This window comes from Mobula hypostoma, chromosome 4 (assembly GCF_963921235.1).
Source record: "Mobula hypostoma chromosome 4, sMobHyp1.1, whole genome shotgun sequence".
In the NCBI taxonomy this organism is placed as follows: Eukaryota; Metazoa; Chordata; class Chondrichthyes; order Myliobatiformes; family Myliobatidae; genus Mobula; species Mobula hypostoma.
In genome coordinates, this window is record NC_086100.1 from 69,921,827 (window position 1) to 69,933,908 (window position 12,082).

The following is a 12,082-nucleotide window of genomic DNA, read 5'->3' on the forward strand; positions in this document are numbered from 1 at the left end:
TTAGGTTAGAAACAAATAAAAAGATTTTAAACAAACTCTGAATTCACCTGAAAAGATATAATCAAAAATATGAAACTAAAGCAAAAGATCTTTTAAAACGTAATTTGCCTTCTCTTTTACCTCCTAATTTGTGGCAACAATCTGCATTGAAATCAAAAGGTTCTCACGCTCTAAGTTCGACATGGTTGATGGTCCCAAAGCTTACTTCCCCAACGTAAATCCTAGGGAACTTCAGCAGGCCAGAGATTTGTTAGTAGAATCCTATGTTCAGTTCAGTAGCAGCACAAATTGACAGTTTCGACTTTCTGAATTTGTCTAAGTCTTTTATATTTGCCAGGGCATATGTGGAAGTTCCAACCTTACTTCTCTTTGAACAGGCATATACATCCAGTAGCCACTTTATTAGGTACTTCCTGTAGCTGGAAGTCATGGAGTCCATTCTCACCTACGGATGCGAGACGTGGACACTCACCAAGATGATGCGAAAGTCTCTAGATGGTTGCTATACACAGATGCTCCGGATGGCTCTTGACGTGAGTTGGCAACAGCACATGACGAACGTCGAGCTCTATAACAACCTACCAAGGCTCTCCACTAAAATCGAGGCGGGAAGACTGCAACTAGCAGGGCGCTGTCTACACCACCCCGAGCTACCTGCCTGCCTAGACATCATATGGGAGCCCAAGCACGGGAGGATGAACCCTGGGCACCCTCCCAAGACTATGTTCAACACGCTCCTAGGCGACAGCGGCGCAGCTAATGTAGATGAACTGAACACATTGATGAGGGAGAGGGAGAAATGGAGAGTCCATCATCGTGCCCGACGCCAGCCCCCTAGGCCTGAGTCAACGTAGTAGTAGTAGTCCTGTATCTAATAAATTGGCCACTGAGTGTATTTCTGTATGTCCATGGTCTTATTCTGCTATAACCCATCCACTTAAAGGTTTAATGTGTTGTGCATTCAGAGAGGCTGCTCTGCACATCACTGTTGTAACACATGGTTATTTAATTCACTGCCACCTTCCTGTCAGCTTAAACCAGTCTGGCCATTCTCCTCTGATTTCTCAGTAACAAGGCATTTTCACCCACCGAACTGCCGCTCACTGGATGTTTTCTTCTGTTTTCCGCGTCAATCTCTGCAAACTCTGGAGATTTGTTGTGTGTGAAAATCCCAGGAGGTCAGCAGTTTCTGAGGTACTCAAACCACCCTGCTTGACACCAGAAATCATTCCATGGTCAAAATCACTATTCTTGCTCATTCTGATGTTTGGTTTGAACAACAACTGAATCTCATGACCATGTCTGCATGCTTTTATGTATTAACATCTTTGTATTAATGAGCAAATGTATCTAATAAAGTGGCCATTAAATGTATATGAAATTGATAAGGGACGTTATTTCGCCTACACATGAAACCTGTTTGAGTAGAATTTGCAATTTTTCACTGATACTGAATTTACTGAACATTTCCACAAGCTTAACTAAAGTACGTGTTCTCCTGTTCATTATTTTGTTCAGAACTATGAAGATCTTGCACACAGTGAGCAGGAGAGTGAAGAGGAGGAGGAGGAGGAAGGTGAGGAGGATGACATTACAAGTGCTGATTCGGAGGAGAGCGAGGAAGAGGAAGAAGCCGAGCATGAGGAAGATCAGCAGAATGTTACCAGGAGGGAACAGCTAGAATGGGATGATTCAACACTTCCCTATTAAAAGGCCTCAGATCTCACAAATCAAAAATGAGGTTTTGATGTCCAGCAAAGTGGTATAATCAGAATTATTTAGAATACTGTTGATGGTGAGTAGGGTATGAAGAACTTCCGAGTTGTTTACCAAATTATTAAGTGATTTGCAGTGGCATATCTGGGTCCAAGAGTTGACATTAGTTATACTGCCTGTATTTATTTTGTTATATCCGAGTGTTCATTGTGTGGTTACCCGAATGTTCTATCTTTGCACCAAGAACTATTAACTTTGTGAAATCATGTATCAGTATCTGTAATTTGAAATTTTCTGAAGTACTTTATTTATTTATTTGAAATAAAAATAAACTTTCTCTGGTTGGTCATGCTGAAATAGGGCAAAGAGAGAAAGTTAAAAATGAAAAGACAAATTTTATATTTCATGATGTAAATACCATGTTTAAATTAAGCAAAAGAAAGCAGTTGCTCAGATTATGTCTGCTCCAAGGTTTTATGTTGAGAAGAAGATTAAATAATGTTTAATTTGCATAATCTTTGAATCACAAACATGGTTTTTCCTCCAGTGACATCTCCACTGAGATGTAAATAAACCGTTGCTTGAGATAGCAGACTTTCTTTATTAGGTTTAACAAGACATATTTTTCACAAAGAAAGTGCTGGACACACGTTTCATTTACAGGAGAGTGTAAACATATTTAATCTAAGGAAGTGATAAAAGTGTTTGTTTGACATATTTTATAACTTCAAGTAAAAGTTTACCAAGTAGCTGCTTTTTCTTGTAATGTGCAAGGGTTAATCTCTTAACCTGATGATTTACATGAAGAAGAGCTAGAGTTGGATAATGATTAATAATATGCTAGTTCCATTATTTCCCAAAATCCAATAAAATATAAGGTCTTAAACCAGCTCTTTTCACTTTGAAAATGAAGTTCAGTATCAAAACCTTCCTATAGCATACAATAGAACTTTGACTCCACACACTCAGCCAAAGGGACCTGACTCTATGTTAGGTTTTGGTTGTTTAGGTATTTAAAAAGTTTTTAGGCTAGATTTGGTTTGTATTCAGACATGGGCATGCCGAGATCAGGCTGGGTTTAAAACTTTATATCTGATCAGATCTGTGCCTTGCACTCTCCAAATTCAGTTGTATAATTTGAGCATCCATTTTATTAAGAACTGTGGATCTGACTTTTGTAACTTTGTTGCCAGTCCACCAGATTTTATGGTTGCTTTGATGATGCATGACATTAAAGAATTGATCTTGACAGACTCTAGAATCTGAGCTTTATAGCACTGTTAAGCTAATAAGCAGAAAAGTAACCAAAACATTGGGATAAAATATCAGGGGGGCTCAAGTAACCTTACCAAACAAGTTGAGCTTTGATTTACTTTTTAACTTCATCTGTTCTCACTCCAGCCCTTTACATGTTGATCAATGTATGATTCTTTTTCTCCTCCAACACCCCCCACCCCCCGCCTTTACATTGCAGTTCTCATTAAGCTTAGGAAATATTGCAAATGAATTTTCTTTGTTACAATCTGATTTCTTCGATACCAGGATCATTAAAATCTATGAAAAATAAGTATATATAGAATTATTATTGTTTAATTACTGAAGCAAAAGTTAAAGTATTAAACTGGAAAGTTATGTCAATGTAGACAACTGGAAATTAATCAGAAATATATCATAACATATTATTTCCCATTTAGTTCACTTGGATGGAAGAACATGAGTTAGCATGTTTTGCACATTCTATGAAGTGTGTGTTTGTAGTTTTGTCAAATATATTCAATGTACATAATCAAGATTCACCATGGTCGTTGTTCATTGATATTACCGAAGGATTCATCTTGTGATTTATTTTCCTAAGTCCCAGAACGTTAAGTGTCACATGACTGTGAAAGAATAATTCATTGTTTGTCAGTAAACACTGTAACATTAGCCGATACTGTTGAGATTACTGTTCAGTAAAGAAAATGAGGGAGAAAAGGATGTTGATTATAAATCCTCCAACAACACTACAAATTGCAGTAGAGATAAAAATGTTAACTTTCAAATGGCAATTATACGTTACACTAAGGAACAGCTGCTATTCATGGAGGCAAATTCAGTTTATTGTTGTACTGGTAAAACATTCTGTCAAATAGCTTCTTGTTACCTGGGAGGTCTTTTGGTCCCGAGATTATGCTGACTCTCAGAGCATTCCCATCAATCGCATTTCCCTGTGATCCCACATGCTCCATCAACACCCACCTGATTCTCCCACTGCCCACCAATGCTACTTTACATCAGCCAATTAACCCACCTACTGTCGTATCTTGGGACAGAGGGGAGGGAGGGTCCTGGGTACCGAGTGTGGTGGGGGAGGGGAGTTGCGGAGGGCAGTAACCCATAGAGTCATAGGAAGAATATGCAAACCTTACTATAGGTTAGCAGAACACTCAAGTCTCTAGAGCTTTTCAGTGGCAATACTAAATGCAGCACCACTATGCTACTTTTCTGTTCTTTTGTAGTCCCTCAGGATTGAGATAACATTGCAGTTCCATGGTTTCAAGGTGGATCCATACACTGTCACAGATAACACTGGGGATGCTTGACAAAGCAGCTAGGTGGATAATATGTGTCCTTTTGTTGAGCTCGATTAAAGTTTGATACTAAGAATGTTGACCTGGAAGAGGACATTGACATTGATACACCTCTCCTGCCAATGAAATGGAGGATTTGTGGAGACAGTAGTGGAGGTTTTTTTTCCCCAAGTCCTCACTTGCTGAAGCATACAGGAGAGCAGAGGATCAATGTTTCTTCATAGATCTCATGCTTGACATCAGTCTTGCGAGTTTTGATATTCAGCACAGTTTTTTCTTGGTTGGTTATAAATAAAATAAGATAAAATAAATATTCTAGGGCCTCTGAGTGGATCTAGATTGTGTGAGAGGACAGTGTGTACAATAAGGGCAGGCTGGTCGAAGACCTCTATCTTCCTGGTGTTTAGTGCAGGTTGATTTTCTTAGACCTCAGTGCCTAAGTATCTACCTTATTTAGATCTGTGACTGAGGATAGAAAGACCTTAGCTTTGGAGCGGAGTCAATAAAAAACGAGGTGTGCAGGTCAGGCAGCGTCCACGGAGGGAAAAGAACAATTAATGTTTCGGGACAAGACTCTCCATTGATCTGAAAGATGGAGAGGAGACAGCCGGTATGAAAAAGGAGGAGGAAAGAGGTAGAGCAGGACCAGCAAGTGGATAACTGGATCCATATGAGGTGGGGGTGGGGAGGGGGGAAGAGTGGGAATGGTGTCAGAAGCCAGGAGGTAATAGGTGAAAGTGATAATGGGCTAAGAATGATAGTACCTAATAGGAGATGGGAAGGAGAACTGGTGGAAGGAGTGTGTACTGATGAGCAGATGGAGAGGCTAGGGGAGGGTAAAGATCAAGCTGAATCATGTAATCTTACTTGCAGACTGAAACTGTGATAACAGCTAAAGAGTAACTTCATGTAAACTATTTTGAGACAGCTTTATTAATCTTTTTTTAATTATTACCAAGATCTGTGAAATGATGCATTTACCAAATTATTACTTTAATTGCACAGGACTTCATATCAATTTAGTTCTCTATAAATTTACTGTGATTAGTGAGTAGTGTCACCACAGAAATACCTTGAAATGAAACAATTGCAGGAATAGAAAGCAAGACTTTTGTTAATAGCTCAGTAAATAGAGAAATTTGCATAAGAGCCATTAAAGTACTGAGAAAGTTTAGTAGTATATATTATTCTGTGTAGGAGAAAGCTGACTTATTCACTTTGAACTAAAGAGGGAGTAACCAAAATATTTTCTAAATGGTGTGAAAGAGTTAAGGAGAAAAGTTATTTCAGAGTCCAAGAAATGTTTGAAGGCTCAAAGGAAGGTATCAAATAATCTGAAAGATAAAATATTATCGTTTATCACTAGAGCTGTGATACAAAATGGAAATCACACAAAATATAAGAGCCTGTGCTGTGCTTTGCAATATCTGGGAGAACTGTGTTCACTTCTGACAGTTGCACTCAGAAAGGAGTCACTAGAACCACAAGGGGTACAGCACAAGTTTACCACGAATGGTATCAGCAAAGGAGTCAAATTTTAAAGACAATTGCATCAACTTTGTGTGTTTCCTTGAGCACAAAAGATTAGAATGTTTAAGATGGTTATAGGAGGCCAGAAGGTTGATGGAGAGAAATGTTAGCCTAAACGTTAATCACCTAGCCCTGTTTATTTCAGCAGTTATGTGTATATAGCAAAACTTCAAATAGAATGAAATGTGATAACCACAACTTCTGGGCTTTTAGGGAAATTCAATTGATCTTGTCTTTGGGTGTCAACTTTTTCTTTCTGATGCTGCTTTAAATTTATCAGATTAACCATCCTGACTATTTTCATAGACAGTTCCATTCTGGAATCCCTCTCAGATAATGCCTTATGCTGGTGTACTGTATCGTAAGTAACCACCATCCCAAACCCAGTGATCTACGCAACTGATTCCCCTGGGCCCTGCCTATCTGTCCCGCTTCACTAGTTCGCCATGCAAATTAATGTTCAGAACCACTCACGCACAACTAGTCACCAATATAATTAGGCACGCATATCAAAAAATTGTGAGAAGGATGAGATAGAATTGAGGAGCAGCACAAACATTGTAACAGCTCTATGTGTCAAGGACAGCCTGAGTTTCATAAGCAGCATGCCAGCTCAGGGTTCGGACTGTGTGGCAAACAGAGTGGCTAACACTGAGCATATACCAGGGAGTGTGGGCACTGGAGAGTATTACAGTCATACTGTGTGGGTTGAATGGTTCCAAGCATGAGTGCAGCAGCAAATGACCTGAACAAATCTCATAATAGAAGATTAGACAGATACAGCATAAGCAAACGGCAACATAGGGAATGTGTAGGTATTGGAAATGGGGTGCTCCCGATACTGCTAACAGTGCAGGAATGTAATGAATAAGAATTATGGCCATTAATCTGAGTACCTGTATGATAGGAAAACATTACACACTCTGGCATGACATTGCCTAGTTGGTAGGGAGAAAAGTACAGATTTGGCGACTCAGGTCTTGTTAAATATATCGGAAATTCTGGTGTATGATCAGATGTGTGAATCATTAAGTTCATACAAAGATAATAGTGCAGTAGTTAATGGTAATTTTGAAAATACACAGGCAGAGAATGATGCTATTATAGAAGCACAGGAAGATCATTCTTCTCACCGAGAAGGGTTCAATTCACACCATAAACTGATTTCAGAGAAGTAGTTTAGAACCTAGTTAGATTATCTCAATCACAAACCATCAGAATTTGGTGAGAACTGCAAAGCTTGGAACTGGGAGTCAGAAGCATTCAAAGAAGATTGTTAATAAACTACACTGTCATGTCGAAAGATTTGCAGTGTTGACATTTGTCTAGACTCGGTGCTGTGGTGCTGCATGACAGATATATTAAATACAAAGAATTTCACATTTGGTCTTGTGTGCATAAATGTCAATACATAAATGCTTAAGAAGATAGTTCAATGCATGGTTCTAATATATTCATGGGTTGTAGTCATAGAACTATGCCAAAGCTAATAAATTCGAATCGGAGGCCAAAGAGATTGGTGAGGCAGGGACAAATGTGGAAGGACCAGGTAAAGCAAGCTTTGAGTAAATTAGAACAGAATGCAGTTATAGAAAAGAAAATTTAGTGACAAACAATACCAACTGTAATTGTCCCAAAGCAGAGGATTATAAAGTGACGTTGAGCCAAACAGTTGATGATGGACATTCCAACTTACTGATCCATGGCTTCCCCTACTGCCACAATGAGGACAGACTCAGGATGGAGAAGCAGCACCTTATACTCCATCTGGATAGCCTCTGACCTGATGGCATGAACATTAATTTCTCTAACTTTAAGTAATTTCTCCCCCTGTACCCTTCCCTCCTTTTTCTATACCCCATTCTAGCTCCCCTCTCACCCTTCCCTTCTTGGCTGCCCATCACTTCCCTCTGGAGCCCCTCCTACTTCTCTTTCTCCCATGGTGCACTCTTCTCTCCTATCAAAATTCCTTTTGCTTCAGCCCTTTAACTCTTCCACCTATCACCACCCCCCCCCCCAGCTTCTTACTTTATCCCCATACCCCACTCACCCACCTTCCCCCACACCTGGATTCACCTATCACCTGCCAGATTGTACTCCTTCCCCTCCACCCACCATCTTATTCTGGTTTCTTCTGCCTTCATCTCCAGTCTTGGAAAAAAATGTTGACTGTTTATTCCTCTTCATGCTGAGCTCCTCCAGCAATATGTGTGTGTTCCTCAAGATTTCCAGCACTGCAGAATCTCTGGTGTTTATGATGATGAAGAGTACTCTGTCTGCTGAGTTGGTAGGAACCAAGCTAGATCTGTCAGATGCACATTTAGATAACTGTAGACAAGGAAATATTTTACAACTGGTGTTCACAAGCATCCTACACAAATTACCTTTTGATGTGAAATTAATAATGAAGGCTTATCATGCTATGGTTGGCATGGTAATAGAAGATATAGATCATCATCTTTGCAATCAAGCACAAATAGCCATTAATACAGAGGAGAATCTCCAAACATTGGAAATTATCAGGCATCTTCACAATGCAAGCCTCAAATGAAACTAGTGTACTTCCAGTAACTTACCTTGGATTGAAAGTCTGTACAATAGATGGCAACAATCAAAAAACACTATCAAACACAAGGTTGCTCAAGGGGGACAAAAAGACAGTAATGAGCAAAGCTTAATTCAACTATAGAAGAGCACCATGTTCTATGGCAGGTTATATTGCTACATAGAAGATTCAGAATGAATAACTGAGCTTTGATCTTAAGGATAATGAAAAATTTTAATAGTTACGGACAAAATCAAAGTTGTGGTGGGGGGCACTTGAAATAGCTTGATAACATTTGTTTGTTAACATCAAGCACTTATAAAGTTGGGAAGGGGATGTTGGAGGAATAGCTGAACTGTGTGATACAGGAGATTAAATTGGACATATAGACATATACACATAAATCCCAAAAGATGAATGTGAAGGTAGAATACAATGGAGTATGTTTCAGAAGTTCATCCAATGGAGATTGAAGGAAATGACACAGGTTCTGTGGAAGTGATTCAAGATGCAAAACTCAAGTCAAGAAGTGGATTCAACAGGACAATACATGTTACCTTAAGAAGATGAAAAATACCATGGAAGCCAGTGAGGAGGTTATTTCTGGAATTAGTATGAATATGTGAACCACTCTTTCCCAAAAAAAAACAGGGGGCAAATTGTAGCTAAAGTAAAAGGATGTTTGAGGTATGGGATGATATGCAGCAGCAGAGAAGGGTAGGAGTTAATGAATGAATACTTCTCCATTTTGCACAACTTCTTCTAAGTGATTCACAGCTCTATCAATATGATACACATATATCACAGCCATTATCCCTGCCCTTCCTCCCCAAACCCAACGCAAAGCTTTGTGCCTCAGGTACTAATAGGATTCACAGCATCAACTCTGTCCTGCTCCATTCCTGCACCAAGTATGCTCTGCAAAGCCCATGTAGCCTATCTCTAATTTCTTGGCTTGTAGCTATTAGTGAAGAAGTCAATGAAAGGAATAAATTTAAAATTAGAGCTAGACTAAGTTGTTAGAGATTATGGTAAAGATTTTCTTCACAAAAGGTAATGGAAATCTTGAATTTCATCCCACCACAAAATGTTAGGTCACTTCAAAAGACAGGTACAGAATGGAGACATAAACATATTTGTTTGAGAGTAGTATTAAATGACAAGAAGTTAGGTTGTGGATAGCATTGATCTAATCGACTGGAGTCAAATAACCTGTCCTTAAGAATCTGCTGTGAATGTCATCAATGTAGTTTTGTATTTTGGAATACCTGTCCATAACTTGCACAGGCTTTGTGCACCATTTGTCTAATGAACAACAGCTTCTGTTCCTCAGTACAGTGCTCTACAGGGTGATATGAAACTGGGACACTAAAGAACCACGAAGTATCACAATGGGCAGAGCTGACAATTTTTACTCAGTATTCATTAAACTTTAATGTAAAAGTTATGGTAGGATGTTGTGATGCTATAATTGACAATTAAAGTACCTTCTTTGTGCTGCTTTAAAGAGACATCTATGGATTTAAAGTTGAATCAGTATTGTTTTTAATACAGTACTGTTTATACATGTTAGAAACAATCAATCCTTATATAGAAACAACTTTTCGCATTCATTTCATTTAATTAAAGTTTCAGATCACTTGCTCCAGTATATCTGCATCTGCCACTTTATGCACACAACCTGTTCCTGAAGCAACTGCTTTAAAAATCAGATGCAATGACAACATAGTCTTGAGTAAGCACAATCCTAAAACCAAACCTTAGACTGAAGGTCAAAAAATGAACAGATTTGCTTGTTTTTGACTAATCAAATACCAATTGATTACATTAGTACTTCACTAAAGCTAAATCAAATAATTGTTGCTTGTGTGTACTTTGTGTATATGCAGAAAAAATGATTTCTTGATACTGCTGTTATAGCTTCCTAGTATTGTGCCTGTTGTCATTTTATGTTTATTTTTTAGCAGCTTGAGACTTGCCATCCTGTACAGCATAAAATGGATGCCTGTTATTGTACTGCTGCAGTTTTCTATGCTAAAATAAATTTGTGAAAAATATCTGACTTGTCATCAACATTGCCTGCAAGTGACAGTCTATAGATCTGACAAGAAGCGTCTCAGAGAGTGCCAGATCTTAGTTTCCCCGTTTTTTGTAAAATCCCTCTAGTGACTACACAATTTATCAAATGTAGAGCAAAGTGACTAAAAAATGCCAAAGAGGCTACAGTCATAGCACACCAATATTTAACAAAAAACTGTAAAGTGCGAATAAGTTTGAAATAAAAATATTCATCCAGATTTGTTTTCTGTACATTTTTGTGCACGAGGGCAGTGTGTGAATGATGGCTTCTGGTGATATTTAACTGTTGATTAAAATGGAATGAGAATTAATGTTCAAATGCTGGCAAAGAAGAAAGGATTTTGAAAAAAAAGGTACTGTTCTATAGTAATCAGACAGCCAGTGCATCCTTTTACTGCAAGTGAAAATAGGGTAGCTAACACTGAGAATAATTACAGTTTTTAAATTTTACTCTCAACTATAGTTAGCTATTTTTATGCTCTATTTTGCTCTCAGTGATGTTTTACAACTGTTTGGATAGCTGAAATTCACCTTTACAGGATCCACAAACCACTACCCAAAACTGAGATATGGAATAAAATTCACTGTCAAGGAAACTTATGCCAAAAAGTGGAAATATCAATAAATCTTTCTTTCAAGTCACGTTTCTTGATGCATACGAAGATGATGCAACTTTCTGTTATGGAAAATCACAATATGAACCTTTATAGGAACGTGGCCTTCCTGTAATGTAGGGTTCACCAATAAAATTAAAACAACACTAGCAACTTTTGGAAATAGAGTTGATATGCTAATGAGGATTTATGAGGCTTTTTGTATTGTCAGTTCTGCAGAACAATTCTGCCACACTATTTGCAGAATTTTTGATGAATTTAATGGATTTTACATTGATTATGACTACAGCATGAAAACAGGATCTTCAGCCCATCAATTCCACACTGACAATACATTAATATTTTTTACATATATTACATTAAACCTATCCGCCACACATTCCCATCAGCTTTCCCCAGATTCTACCAGACATCTAGAAGCAATTTTCAAAGGCAAATTACCCAACTAACCAACATTTCTTTGGGATGTGCGAGAAAACTAGGGCACCCAGATGAAACCCACAAGGTTGTAGGAGGAAGATGCAAACTCCCCACAGACAGCAAGGGAGGTCAAGGTCAAATCTGGGTTGCTGGAACTGTGAAGCAAGCAGCTGTGCTAACTGCATGACAGTATCTCAGTGGCTGTAATTCAATAAAATTATTGAAAAAAACTTCAAACTAAATGCTTATGTAAGCTTATGTAAGTATTTTTCAATTGAACTTTATATAGTAGTGAGAAAGTCCAGACCCAAAGATGCAACCTTAAAGCCAAAGGGGGAAGGAGAAAAACATATTCACACAAATAGATGAATGGAATCAGTTCCAAGCAAAAGTTATAGAAACAATCCAATAAATCAAACTCTGTATGGAAATGAGACGGTGTCAGGTAGCCAGGGATGGGGAAAGAGTGCAGAGAAGGTGAGAGGGAATTGAAACGAGGTCATGTTAAGTGGAGGCGTCTCCAAACAACCATGTAAAAATAATCAGAAATACATTAAAATGCATTAAATATGGTTCACCTTGCTACTAACAACATGGATAGAGTGGGG

The 12,082-nt window shown here is 38.4% G+C and overlaps 1 protein-coding gene across 2 annotated transcripts in view; it reads left to right on the forward strand.

Moving 5' to 3' along the window:
* The window catches only part of clstn2a (calsyntenin 2a), a 572,678-nt gene extending 562,027 nt beyond the window's left edge, over positions 1 to 10,651 (forward strand). For both annotated transcript variants that reach the window (XM_063045919.1, XM_063045920.1), the window contains one exon: positions 1,519 to 10,651. In XM_063045919.1, coding sequence (XP_062901989.1) covers positions 1,519 to 1,710 — 192 coding nt within the window. In that variant the 3' untranslated portion in view covers positions 1,711 to 10,651. The remainder of the gene's footprint in view (positions 1 to 1,518) is intronic.
* Positions 10,652 to 12,082: the final 1,431 nt, after the last annotated feature.